General features: G+C 41.0%; 1 protein-coding gene across 4 annotated transcripts in view; it reads left to right on the top strand.

Annotated features, from left to right (window-relative positions):
• The window catches only part of arhgef1 (Rho guanine nucleotide exchange factor (GEF) 1), a 35,612-nt gene that overhangs the window by 7,220 nt on the left and 14,927 nt on the right, over positions 1-13,465 (top strand). For 3 of the 4 annotated variants that reach the window (XM_079561866.1, XM_079561869.1, XM_079561867.1), the window contains exons 1-7: positions 4,410-4,476; positions 8,118-8,195; positions 8,272-8,385; positions 10,047-10,145; positions 12,508-12,550; positions 12,813-12,918; positions 13,041-13,181. In XM_079561866.1, coding sequence (XP_079417992.1) covers positions 4,450-4,476; positions 8,118-8,195; positions 8,272-8,385; positions 10,047-10,145; positions 12,508-12,550; positions 12,813-12,918; positions 13,041-13,181 — 608 coding nt within the window. In that variant the 5' untranslated portion in view covers positions 4,410-4,449. Of the gene's footprint in view, positions 1-4,409; positions 4,477-8,117; positions 8,196-8,271; positions 8,386-10,046; positions 10,146-12,507; positions 12,551-12,812; positions 12,919-13,040; positions 13,182-13,465 lie in introns of those variants that run through there. The other variant, XM_079561868.1, reaches the window with a different exon arrangement.

The raw sequence follows: 13,465 nt of genomic DNA on the forward strand, positions 1-13,465 counted from the left end.
TTGTTGCCTTAAAGACTTTAAAAGAGCTATACCCAATTGTACAAAGAAACAGGGTCACTCAAATTTCAAATTGCTATTTTCTGGCCTAAAACTCATCTCAAACTTTCCTAATGCATTTACAACATCAACATTCGTCACAGGGACAGAGTTTAAACCAGGTTTCACAACTTTCAGGGAGAAAACTGTCACCTCACTGTAAAAAATGCCTACGAGCCTGACATTTTATGGCTGTTTAAAAGGCTTAAAAACCAGTGTTTTTTGGATAAATGTCTGATTTTACCATATGCTAAAGGACAAGACAAATTTTATTCCAAAAAAATAAAAAATAAATCAAGGATAGCTCCTTTAAGCCTGAACAGTCAAATTTCAGAAAGATGCTGGAAGATCCAACATTGCCTCTGCCACTGCCATTGACGGGCCGGCAATTAGCTTCTCACAAACACTGTAGTTACGTCTCCAGGAGGTCGTGCAATGTTTATAACCTGCTAACCCCTTCGTTCTAAAATCCGTATGATTCTATTGGGTTGCCAGTTCATGTTTGAGTCACGTCTCAAGAAGAAGTATCACATTGCCGTAATGATGTAATGTGGAACAGGCCTGTCTGTGCCTCATCTGCTGCTTCACTTATAAACTGTCTAAGCCACACTAAACACTGACAGCTGCATTAATATTAGCGTTGGTTGCTTTTTGAAGTGCATCTCCATTTGTGCAGCTTAAATTTCTCCGGACTGATGCGTTCGCTTGCCTGGACACTTAAACCCATTTGAAGACCTGCCAAACAAATATCCCCGCCGTAGGATCTATAAAATGTTCCTTATCTTAGAGCTTGTCAGGGCAGAATAACTGTTCTAATAATTCAGTCAACGAAATTGGCATAAAAACGGATTGTTTCATTTGATACTTTGAACAACATTGCTAGTTGAAAGTTAGCAGATGTTTTTTTTTTTGCTAGCTTAAAGGTTTACAGCTTTATTGTTGCTGCCATTGTGTCGTTAAGCAGGACACTTCAACACCCTTGCATCTTGCATGTGTTTCGTGATTGGGGGTGTTCGAGGCTTTGTCAAGGGGTAGGTTTAAATGGAGAAGCAGTGGATTGCCTTTGGAGGAACTTTGGCTGCTGTAGTGTGAGGTTGGTGATGAAGAGTGAATGATGCTGCAGACGGATACAAAAAACGAATGGAACGAGTTTTCCCTACTTAGTGTTGAGAGTTACACATAATTTCACATCTGAAAGAATTCCAGAAGTACCCCTATACCTAAAGCTGGAAACAAAAAAACGGTTTGTGAATAAGAAACAGACCGATTGTGCTTTAGCATAAATGTGGAAGTAAGAAACTAAATCCGCAATGTATTCTATGTGGTCTATCCTTTATTTCAAAGTCGACAGAGGAGTTTGTCACAAGGAGTCTCCTGTGTCGCTCAACACTGTATAATGAAAATTTAAACTAAAGGTCTTGAATTGAAGTCTGGTGTCTGGTTCAAAGGTTTGATAACAGTAAACTTGTACTTTGTGCCCTAAATACGCATTTAAATGAAGCAAGTGAAGAATTGTAAGGGATGGAGTAGGTATTGTGAGGTGGGAACACATAGCGATGGAAAGCATACCTCCATGGGTTGAAAACAAGAAAGAAAAAGATGCAGCTTAAAGAAATCTCATACGCCCAGGTTCCTGTTTGGGGCACACACACAGGTCTAAATAAACAACTGGGTCTTGGCTAGTTATGTGAATAAATGTCAAAGAGCTGTTTTACTGTTCGAAGTCCACAACCGCATTGACTTTGCCTCTTTCAAACTCTCATTTGTAATCTTGCCATTATTTGCAGAATGATTAGAAACGTCTGTAGTTGTGTCGGATGTGGTTTTGTTCCTCTCACAGCACAATACCTCTTTTGTGTCGCTGCAGGTTACAAAATTACAGATGGCTTTACGTGAGCAGTTTCCTAGTTCTTACATGACTGCCGAGCCGACGGGACTGTGCTGCAGACTGTTGTGCGTTTTTTCCACCATTGCTACCTTGTTTCTCATTTCCTGCCTCTGTGTGTCCCCTCTTTTAATTTCTTCTCCACCCTCCTCCTCCCTCTCCGTGAGGCCCCTCTGCTTCTCTTTCTGTTTAGTCTATAGGATTTGTATAGGCTGTGGTGCTTGCCGCCAAAGTCCTGTTTTGTACGGCGAGGAAAGTAATGCAAGAAGTAAAATCCGTAAAGGGCAGCTTGGCCTGTTCAGTTTCTTTCTCCTTCCTCATTTGTTATCACCAGTCTTCCTTCATGCTTCGCGCTAACTTCCTTTTATGGTTCCCATGTGAACGTAGCAAAGCGTGGCACCAGGCTCCCCCCCCCCGATACATGTTTTATACCAGAGACGTATGAAAAACACTTTTTTTTTTTTTTATCTCATTTTCCCCATTTTCTCTCCCCATCTGATAGGTCCTGCAGGAAATGGCTTTGATAGCTTCCTGAGGAAATTACACCCACTTCCTGTCTATGTGCCTATCCAATTCAGGTTTTTTTCTTCTGCTGCTTTTAGGTGGTTGACAGGGGTTGCACGGTCTACTTAGGAACACCCCCATAGACCCAGGCTAATGGCGCTGATGAGAGAGCCAGATAAACAGCAGCACAAACAGGGCGAGATGCAGCAATTAGCCGCTAGCCTATTTTAGTCCACTGCCCTCATAGTAAAGAGGACAGGACATGGCCCATTGTGACCACCTCCATGTGACCCATACAACAGACCACATGTCTGACAGGTTTGGAGCGGTTCTGCAGAGGGTTCCTTCCTATAGCAGGTATAGCACTAATGCCCTAAACGGATGTTTTAAATAGTACACAATACATTCTGTAAGTGTGGGCAACATAGAGCGTGACTTTAAAACAATGTAAACGTAACAAGTAGTCATTCCGATTCAAGTTGAAAGGTCTATTTGTATATTTTACTGTAGTAACTTGTTTACCTTAATAAATCCTTTTCGTAGTCCCCCTGGGGGTAATACGAGTGTTAATGGGATGATTTGGGGTCTTTCATCTCCGCCTGGTGTCTCTGGCCAAAAAACCATGCTTGCAACTTTCCCTGCACTGGGTCGGAGTCACCAATACACACTAATGGAATTACGAAGGAGAAGCTTACAGGCTAGCGGGCAAAGCTAACTGCAGGCTAGCACCACTTAAACAGTATTTATAGCCAAGTTTGAGTGAAAAAAAATATCTCCATTGTGTAATTGGATGTAAAAAATCTCTCACTCCCTTTGTCTTTTCTGTCAGTGTAGTATTTACTCTCACAGACAATGAGTAAAATAACACATGCTACAACACCTGCACTGGCACTTATGGCCTCTAGGGGCATGAGTTACTTAGTACTGCTTTAAGTTTATTTTCACATCAACATGGAGCTTTTCTCACTTGTACTTAAAGTGGTCAAGTTTTGCTGATTATGTATTTTGATCTGACAGTTTTATAATCATGTTTCACCCTTTATTCTGATGTCCACTTTTACCCAGTGTTTGCTAAACTAATGATGACTGTTTGACTTCATTAGACGCTCATTAGATCTGTATTCAAGCAGGAAACTCCCTCTTCTGCTGGTGAGCCCTGGCCTCTCATGGGACATTTTGTAGAGTGACATTTTCTTATTTCTTACGTTGTAATGCCCATCTTTTTTGTTTACTATCCTTAAATGTTCCCTGTTTCTAGTGTTGTTGTACATATTGGCAAGGCAAGGCATGTTCATCTATACTGCGCATTTTGTACACAAGGCAACTCAATGTATATGATGATAACACATATCCATATTAAGCATGATAATAATAAGCATGAGATAATGCATTGCAGGCAGGTCATGTTTTCAGTTCATGGGTTTGCTACTTTAGGCTTTCTGCCCTTGACATTTCCTGTGAGATTGCAGCTGGACCACAATCAGCACAGGCTCACGGTGTTTATTTAGTTCCTTGATGAGGCATTTTGAGAAGTCCTTTATTTAAAGGGACTATACGGAGTTTAAAAATGTTACATACAATGTTACATGTTCCAGCCATGTCCTAATGTGTAGAATGAGCCCAGACCTATTCACCACAACTGCCTTTAAAATCCTATTAAGCTTGTGCCGTCATGCACGAGCTTAATATAGAAACTGTAGTTACACGTAAGACCTGAGGTGGCAGTAGTGAGTATAAAATTATCAACTTGCATCGAGTCTCTTTAAAATGATGAGCTTAAGAGTATGACTTCCTTTGCTTCCTTTGGCTTGTCAAATACATGACATGTCAATAAACTGACTTAATTTGATTCCTCCATTGTTACAAAGAGGCCTTTTTTATGGGAAGACTGATATGGTTATAGTCGTTCTATTGTATTGTTGTATATTGTTAAATTTGCTTTAAACCTTTTGCCCTTCACACTGACAGCCAGCGTCATGTGATTACAGGAGCTTGATTGACAGGTGCTCCCTGCTTCTTGCACTATGGATGCTGAAGATGCCCTATTTGGGGTGAGGTCCCATCTTTTGGCTTCAAGGGATTCTATCAACAGCCAGTTATTTGGACAGCAGTCTCACAGTGGGGGGTTTGCATACGGGGTGAAGCAGGAGTGACGGGGGTATTATTAGGCCTGTCTCGAACCTGCCATCAACACCAGGAGCAGAGATTTTGATAGATTTGTTCAACTGTTCAAGAGGTGTAATAAAAGGTGCTATCTTTGAAACAAAAACAAATAAATTTACTGTTCTGTGTTAAAGTAGTTTAACCAATATTTAAATAATATCACAGTGTTCTTATCAAATGAAATTTATAATGATAATGATAATGCATTAGACCTGTATAGCACTTTTGCAGATGCTCACAGACGCCTTTCAATTTTGATTCACATTCTTCTTGGTGGTAAGCTATCGTAGCCACAGCTTCCCTGGGGTAGACCGACGTAAGTGAGGCGTCGATCTGCGCAATCGCCCCCCCACCCCCCCACTCACAACCACCACCAACCACTCACTCACACACTTTTTCACCCAGGCTTCTTGGTTTTCTCCCGTGGTCTCCCAAGTACCAATCAGGCCTTACCCTGCTTAGCTTTACAAACAGGAACAGTTTGGAGACAGATATCAAAAAGTAAAATAGAAAAAGAATGTCCAAATGACTTCTACTACCCAGCAGATGGGTAGTAGAAGGAGGGCCCTTCATGCCAAGGAAAAACTCATTAACCCGGTGGGGAGCCTTGAGGAGAGCCAGATTGAAGAAAAGATCCACTCCCATGGACGGACAGGCTATAGACAGACCCAGGCTGTATGGGAATCCAGATTCCAGACTGTGGAGCTAACGTCCAGCCCTTCTTGGCACTTCAGATCAGTGGGGAAAAGGCGAAGGACATGAAGGTCTGGACGAGTCCACGTGACTCTGAATCTGAAACAGAAGCCTGTCTCCAGAAGGGAGTGGGACGGGAGACACCATGTGACAATTAAAAGACTACAGCTAAAGCAAATATTGTTAGTTTATCAAGACATTGGAGATAAGTAATCCATATTCAAGACAGTTAAGTATACAGTTAAAAATAAAATGAAGAAATCTGTTTTGTTCATCATATCATGCAGTATGGCTCGGCGATACGATGACAAACTTGAACCCTATGACAATCTACCAATCAAATCTCTGTATAACACAGTTCTTTGCTCAAACACACACATTTTCCTACACAGACTCTTCCTATTGGTTAGTCTCCTGACTGACTGGCAGATTTAACCAATCAGAAAGAAGTGTGAACTTCCAGAAGCTGCAGATTTAAATGAACTGTTAGGGGCAATGTAACAATACTAAGTGCACATAATTCGTGATGAAATTGCCCACCCTTATCGAGCAGCTCTATCTCACACACATGAATGTACAGGGCAGCTCCCGCATTACATAGCGATGCCCCCCTCCCACATACGCACTCGCTCTTAACTCACACACACACACACAAAGGCACGTACGCTCGATGGCTATCATTAGATTGATGCCACTTGACACTTAGTTAGTGTTGGAATGCGAAGTGAGTGAGGGCAGCTGTACCAAGCCCCTGTCCGCAGCACCGCCTGGACAGAGGCAAGTTAACGATAACCTCCGCTAAATCTGACTCACACCCACGTAGACCTGTACGGCAACTAGCATGTATGTGCAGCGATAAAGGTGAAGAGGGAGGCCTGGCGCTATTAAAACTTCAAACAAACTGCTTGTTGCCTGATCTGTGCCATATGCTGGAATGCAACATTTGGCTCCTCCTGGGCACAAGAGACTCCCACTCCCAGAGACGGCAGCACAGATGACCTCCCACTTGATGAACTTTTCCCTAGTCGCTACTGTACGCATACCTTTGCCCAAATCAACGGAGATAGCAAGCGGTATGTCTTGTAATGAGGAGGCTGGGATACTGTCAACACAATGTGAAACAGGCAACAAACAAAGTTAAATTCCTCATTTTATTCTGGTCCAAAATAACAATGCAACACAATTAGAAGCACTTCTTTTTAGGCTCTAAATCTGTTCCTATTAAGTTAAAGGGGCTAAGCTGGGACATTGTGAACTGTCGTCATGTGACATTTTCTTGTTCCCAGGAGGCTTAGCACCCCCCTCTCCTACTTTAGAGACTTTGTAGGCTCAGTCAAAAACTAGAAATGAGCAGTGTTACAGACCACACTGTCTTAATAGAGACAACAAATCCCCCTTTGGATTTTAAGTTAAAAGCAAAATTCTATCCACCTTACACCTTACATTCATCCTAGTGTCTTGTTTTCCCTTACAAAACAACAAACTAATAATAGGCTATAATAATAAAATACCACATTTAATGCGACAAATGAATAAACACAGCGTCTACATAAAGTATTCATGCAACGTTGTGCTTTTATACCATCTTTTCTTTACCCTCTTGAACGTTGACAACTCCGCGAGGGAGTGTTGTAGCTAATTGGTGTTTTTATGGTTTTGGGTAAGTTGCCCGCTGACGGCCCGTGCATGTGGCCCCGCTGCGGTGCGTTCGTGTGTGTGTGTGTGTGTCCCTGTCTGTTTTGCTAACCCCTCCTACACATGTTGCTCTACTGCTGGCCCTTTCTCAGCCCACTGTACATGACCATGAATGACTGCATTCTCTGCAGCCTATCTCCGCTTCACCCTCCCATCTCTTTCTCTCTCTCACGTTTAATTCGCTCTTTTCTGCCAGGGCTTACCTTGACCTCTTTGCAGGTTTTCGCCCCCTGCCTGTGACAGTTTGCACATATTTATTCAGGCCATTGAGCTGCGGTTATTTACAAACTTCCATCTTTGTGTAAAGTTTAACCGCAAAGTGATTTCTCAGTTCCAGCTCATAATACTGTACGCAGACATTCAGATCCGTCTTTTAAGTCGGACAGTGGTAAAGGCTTATGAGGACGTTTTATATGTTGGGGTGTTCCCTGGTGGCGGCTCTGCGTCTGTGGCCTTTGGGGGACAGAATACAGGGGTTGTGTGTTTTGTTTGTGTGCTTTTGGGAGTGTGTGTGTGCGTGCAGGGGAAGTGGCGCAGGGCGTGGAGACCGAGGGGGAAAATTGGTTACCGCTGGCTGTGGCGCTTTTTTTCCCCCTCCTCCCGTCCATTCATGGATTTCAAAGGCAAAGTTTGGCATTGGCACTGGAGTTTGCATCAGTGTATGTAAATAGAAAAAGGCTACATGCTATTGTTAATGAATGCAGGGTATGCAAGGTAGAAATGCATATAAATAGAGTACATTGCTTTGGCCAGGACTTGAATGCTAATGAATCTGCGTTTACTCCCTTATTGATCTTTCTGACAATCCTGCTGAAGCAATTTAACCAAAATTATACATATTTTACCTTTTTTCTTTTAGCGTTTCACAATTTCAGTAACTACATTCAGTAATTCAAGTGCAGGAGCAGCTTATTTGAGGTTGCATAATGTTAGTCTGTCTGCATTTGCTTATTTTAAGCTTCTATTTTCGTGCCTGTTGCAATCCTGCTTTTGCAAATTCATGGGGTCTATTTACTTTTAGTTTTGTGTGTTGTCTGTCTGTATGTGGGTTTACGTAAGGCTTCTGTCTTGAATTTCAACTTTCAACAGCTTCTCCCCGCTTCTAATGCTTCCCCCTTTTGTTCATTTGTGTCTCCTGTAGCAGGGCGCTCACAGCTCTAACCCAGCCATGAGCATCATCGGGGCCGAGGACGAATTCTTCGAAAATGATCTCAATGATGTGAGTCAAATTTCACTGCGAGATAAAAGCGGTATTGATTTAATATTAATCAGGCTGTGTTTTTTTTTTTTTTCAGGTGGGGGAAGATCAGTGTAAATATTTCAGTTCTATAGATAAGCTGAAGGACCACCCGGCTCACCTGCTAGCCTTCATCCAACATGTCATCCTGCAGTTCGACCCTGCGCCTTTGGTAAGAGCTGGAGTGTCCACCAAAGCATTTCAAAAATGGTAGAATGTTCAGCAAAGTGATCCAATTGATCAACACATCATTTTCTTTCTTCTATGACATTTTTTGTCTGTCTCAGAGCTTCTTCTTTTACGACCGCATAGATCCAGTCATATGTACATGCATTATGGCTTTCCTTCCCCTTTATCTAAGTGAACCTGTTTGGAAATATGAGTTGCACAATATGTCACAAATGACATATTGCATTATCTATTTATAAGAACCTCCTTGTGTTCTACAGCAATGTTTTACAAAAGTTATTTAGAATTTTTATTTAGACGTCTATGTATAAACATGGGTAATAAAGCAAGTATCACAAGGTAAAACTGTTGGACATTGAATATCTACTAAAACATGTGCAGCACAGTTAACCTCTTAACTCTCACCTGATCCAAGCACATTTTCTCCAGTTCAGCTTTACCCTAAAAGCCTCTTGAAAAAAACCATCAAAACAGCGACAGAAACAAGGATGAAAACGCAATAAAAAAGGGACAAAGCGGCAAAAGAGCGACAAAAACACATGACGAAAACGTGATGGAAATGCGACAAAAAAGGGACAAATGTGGTGGAAAAAGTGACGAAAACGCCAAAATACCAACGGAACAAAGCAACAAAAACACGACAAAAATTCTTCAACAATGTGATAAAAGCGTGGTGACATGACATGACAAAACAGTTTGGATCAGTTTTGCAGGTCACCGCTTTCCAAACTCTAGTTGAGAAGCTTTTAGATTTGGGTCAAGCCGAACTGAAGAAAATATGCTCGGTTAAAGTGGGGGTTAAGAGGTTAAACACTATCTACACCATTAGCACTGTAACTTACACTGTATGAATAAAGACAATCTTATTTTAAATATAAGGGGTAATCATACTGACCTGCACATAGGATGTTAACAGCTATTTATACACAAAAGGCATTGCTCAACACCCGTGGGGTCACATGGGAAATACAAAGAACTTTTGCCTGCAGCTACAGGCAGTAATTACATACCCTTAAACATCAGTTTTGCTGCTGCCAACTAATAGCATTACACTTAGCTGTGTAGAGCATGTATTTTTGTTATTTAAGTGATTGCATTGGGATTAAGAAGGACTTCTTTTGTGCAAAGCTATGTTGAGTTAATGTAGTTAAAGAAACTTCCCTTGCCCATTAGCCTCATTCTTGACAAAGTCAAGAATGAGTAAATGAACCAAGCCAACACCCAGTGCACACGGAGCTCCTTTCTTAAGTGGTCTTATGAAGAATACGCTTCACTTTTTTGTCTGTTTTGTTTTGGGTCCATGACCCAGCGACATACCATTATGCCTCATACTCTATGATACCTCATCTCACACCTCCCCAAGGGCCTTTTGTCCGTAGCTGTCCATGTAAACAATGAGAAAAAAATAACTGTTGTAAACAAGGAAGGAGAATTGTGTAGAGTTTCTTTCAGACCCACTTTGACCATACTTACAATGCTGATTACATAATAGTTACATATCTCAGACGTGCAGACCTCCGCCAACGCATCTCTCCGTTCTAGATTTTCGGGCTACATGCTCTAATGAAGTATTCATAAAAGCTGAAGAACATACAGTACAATGTGCACCAACTAATCTTTGTGCCTTCATGTCTTTCCCCTCAGCTGTGTTACCTCCATGGAGCGCTCCTTAAAAACCTCAGTGCCAAAGAGACCAAGAAACAGTTTGTGGAGTTTCACAACAACTTTTTGGACAAGGGCGCAGTAAGTAGCCCATTGCACAACGTGTACTGTTAGAGATTGTGGGTAATTAGGTTTTCCGCTGCCCTGACCTTAGCGCAGCTGGGACAAAACAGTTTTTTTTTGTATTCTGTAATATTTCTGTGTATTGTGTATGCATTGTGAAAGAATATACAATGTGACAGTGTCTGGAGTTGAGACATATTTGGAGGGTGAAAAGTCATAGCTTACTTACGGGGAAGTCTTAAATGTATTAATTTACCGATGCTAAAGATAGAACGTGGCATTTGATGAGTTCATTTATTGTCAGCAGCACAGTGACTCAGTGGTTAGTGGTTACTCCTTACAGTGGGGTTCTCAAACTTTAAATCAAAAGGTCAGAAAAATGAAATTCACAGGAGTCAAAGGTCCGAAAACTGTATTCTCATTTAAATACCGTATTTTTTCGGACTAATAAGTCGCACCTTTTTTCATAGTTTGGCTGGGGGTGCAACTTATACTCAGGTGCGACTTGTATATCAAAATATGTAATTTCACTTGTTTGTTATTTTCACACTGACAGCCACTAGAGGGCACTGCTGGCTTGAGTACCAGTATCTGCTAAGACTTAACACAAATAAGTTACGCTTACTGCAATGAAGAAAGGGTAAAAGCTAGATGGCCACAGTGAGAGGAATGAGTTCGCAAATGGGTGCTTGAACAATGTCCTGCCGGGACAGTGCACCAGGGTGGCTGGTGCGACTGATACTCCGGAGCGACTCATATTATGTTTTTTTTCTTCTTCATTATGCATTTTTTGGCTGGTGCGACTTATACGGGTATACGTCTCCTCCTATACTCCTTTAAGTTTGCTCTTGAAGGTGTCAACAGAGTCAATTGAGTGCAAAGAGGAGGGAAGATCGTTCCAAAGCCCCTAGGAGCAACGGCCTGGAGGGATCGGTAACCTCTAGTACGGTGACCGATCTAGTACGGACTTAGAGTCCAGAAAATACGGTAGTGAAAATGTAAAATACATAGTGCATTGTAACATGAGGAAAAAAATGCATAATACTGAGTGTATATATGAGTGAAACGCAGCCCTATAATGAAACACTCAAGAGTTTTAATGAGAAACATGGCACTGTCTGTAAGCTCCTAAAATGTGGTACACAGGATGTTGTTGCAAAACAAAGGGACTGATATAAATGTACAGCACTCAGACAGCTGTGATAAGAGCTCTTTACAACGTTCATGGTTGAAAATGCACATTCACTATGATGAAGTTCTTTACAAAATGAAAAGCCTCATTGCAGTAAAGTTGGATTAATCTGCCAAATTCTTGTTTTACATCACTATGTTTCCAATAAGAGGAGCTCTTCACGTCTTCAGCATAGCACAAAAAGAAAGGTGTATTAACAGTTGCAGTTCTATGACCAGTTAAGGGTGTTGAAAGAATATAAATTATAATACTCTCTTTATTTAATGATTTTGATACAAGCCAGTAATCTAGACTCAACCTCAAGAGCTTATTGTTGTGCCATTCCAGCAGACTGTGACTTATGACGCTGTCCCTACAGGCCAAAACTGCAACTGCACTTATGGTAATGCAACAAGCTCTGCTATGGCAATTAAATTCACAGTGCTGAGATGCCACCGGGGTCCAGACCAAATGAGCTCGAGTTCTGCATCCGGATCCGAGTTTGAGAAGGGCTGTCTTACAGCCTGACCCACCGGCATTGAATTATGGGACAAACGCAGAAGGCAAATTACATACAAATACAAGGACAATAAAGTCTAAAGACAATCAGTATCTTTGGCTCTGAATTGATTTAGTTGTGAATGACCTGGGATTTGTTCAATATACAGTAAAATTGCTGAGGACCTTTCAGAGACGGAGATCTTGCAATACAAGATCTCTGCATTGCTTATTTCTAGTTTTGGTTTGTTGAGATGACAGTATGATGGGACATGGACAGTGTACACTCCTGGTTTATAGATTGTGCTCTGTCAGACTGAGGAACATGGTGTTCTGTTTGTTTACAAAAGCATATCAGGTCCAGTCTGTTTGCTCTGTGGATGTAGGGCCTTTTCCCATTGCTGTGCTCCCCACACCTGCCCCACTGTCTCTTATTTGTCTTCATGTTCATAGTGTTGCTCATATTAGTGACTTCTGCAGTTTTGTCCCTTTGCTTGTGGCTGTAGGAAAGTTGTTCAGATAGGAGGATCCTCTGTTTAGGCCCTTATCTGAATCCACTTTTATTCAGCTAGATTTTGTGTATCTGTCAGAATTTTTCTACAATTGAGCTTTGTCTTTTTTTATTTCTGGTGTTAATCTGACCCCTAGTGGCACATTTGTGTTGCTGCATTAGGCAATTTTATCTGTAATGTGTATTTTCCCCCCTTTTAGATCCTCAGAGTGGCGGTACCATCCAATATATCAAATGAATTAGGTACGTGAACTTTTAATCTTAAAAGTTAAACTGTTTTCAAAATGTGTACTCTAAAATTGTTTTGTCATTTAGGCTGTTTTTATTATTAACTGAATAAATGCTTGAACAAAAAATCTGTTCTTTGCTCCAATATATTATTTCTCCTGCTTGGATTAAAGATTATGAAATGTGTTTATTATTTCTTTATTTCTTTGTGTACTATACACATGTATTACCGTATTTTGTTATTTCTAGTCTTACTATTTTTATGCTGTTATTTCAGACCGGAATCGACCAGAGTTGCTTCCAGAAGAGACTCAAAAGCGTTTTGTTCACGATGTCCAAAGCCTACAGACTGGAGAGGTGGCCAAGCAGCTTGATGACTTTAGGTAAAGATAACAAATAAATAAATTCCACTTTGGCACACAATATCATTTTCTTATTCTGTTTATAGTGGCATAAACTTAATAGGTGGCATTGGTTAATTTGAGCTCTGCTCTATTATTCTTAGGCAAAAGAGGATGATGGGAATGACCCCAAATGAAGCCGAGCTGATGGATGTGGAGAGCCACTATCCCACAGATCGCATCCCCATGGAGATGAAGGAAAAGTCTGTAGCAGAGAACATACTGGACAAGATGGCCGAGTCAACGTAAGCATTTTCATTCACATTATCTTTATCTTTATATTACAGACTATATATTGTATATATAATCATGTATATCACTGTGATATATTAATATTGTCGTAGATTATCTTAGTTGTACCTACAGTTTTTCTTTTTGTTACGCATAATAAGAGAGTAGCGTTCATACATGTCTTATATTGCAGTACCTTGTGTTTCTTTTTTTCATGTTGTTAAAGGCCCTGAACCCAATTTATGTCTTATTCACTGGTAGTGAAACGAAATATGTTTTCCTCCTTCAATACATTGAG

Source organism: Gobius niger, assembly GCF_951799975.1.
Source record: "Gobius niger genome assembly, chromosome: 8".
Lineage (NCBI taxonomy): Eukaryota > Metazoa > Chordata > Actinopteri > Gobiiformes > Gobiidae > Gobius > Gobius niger.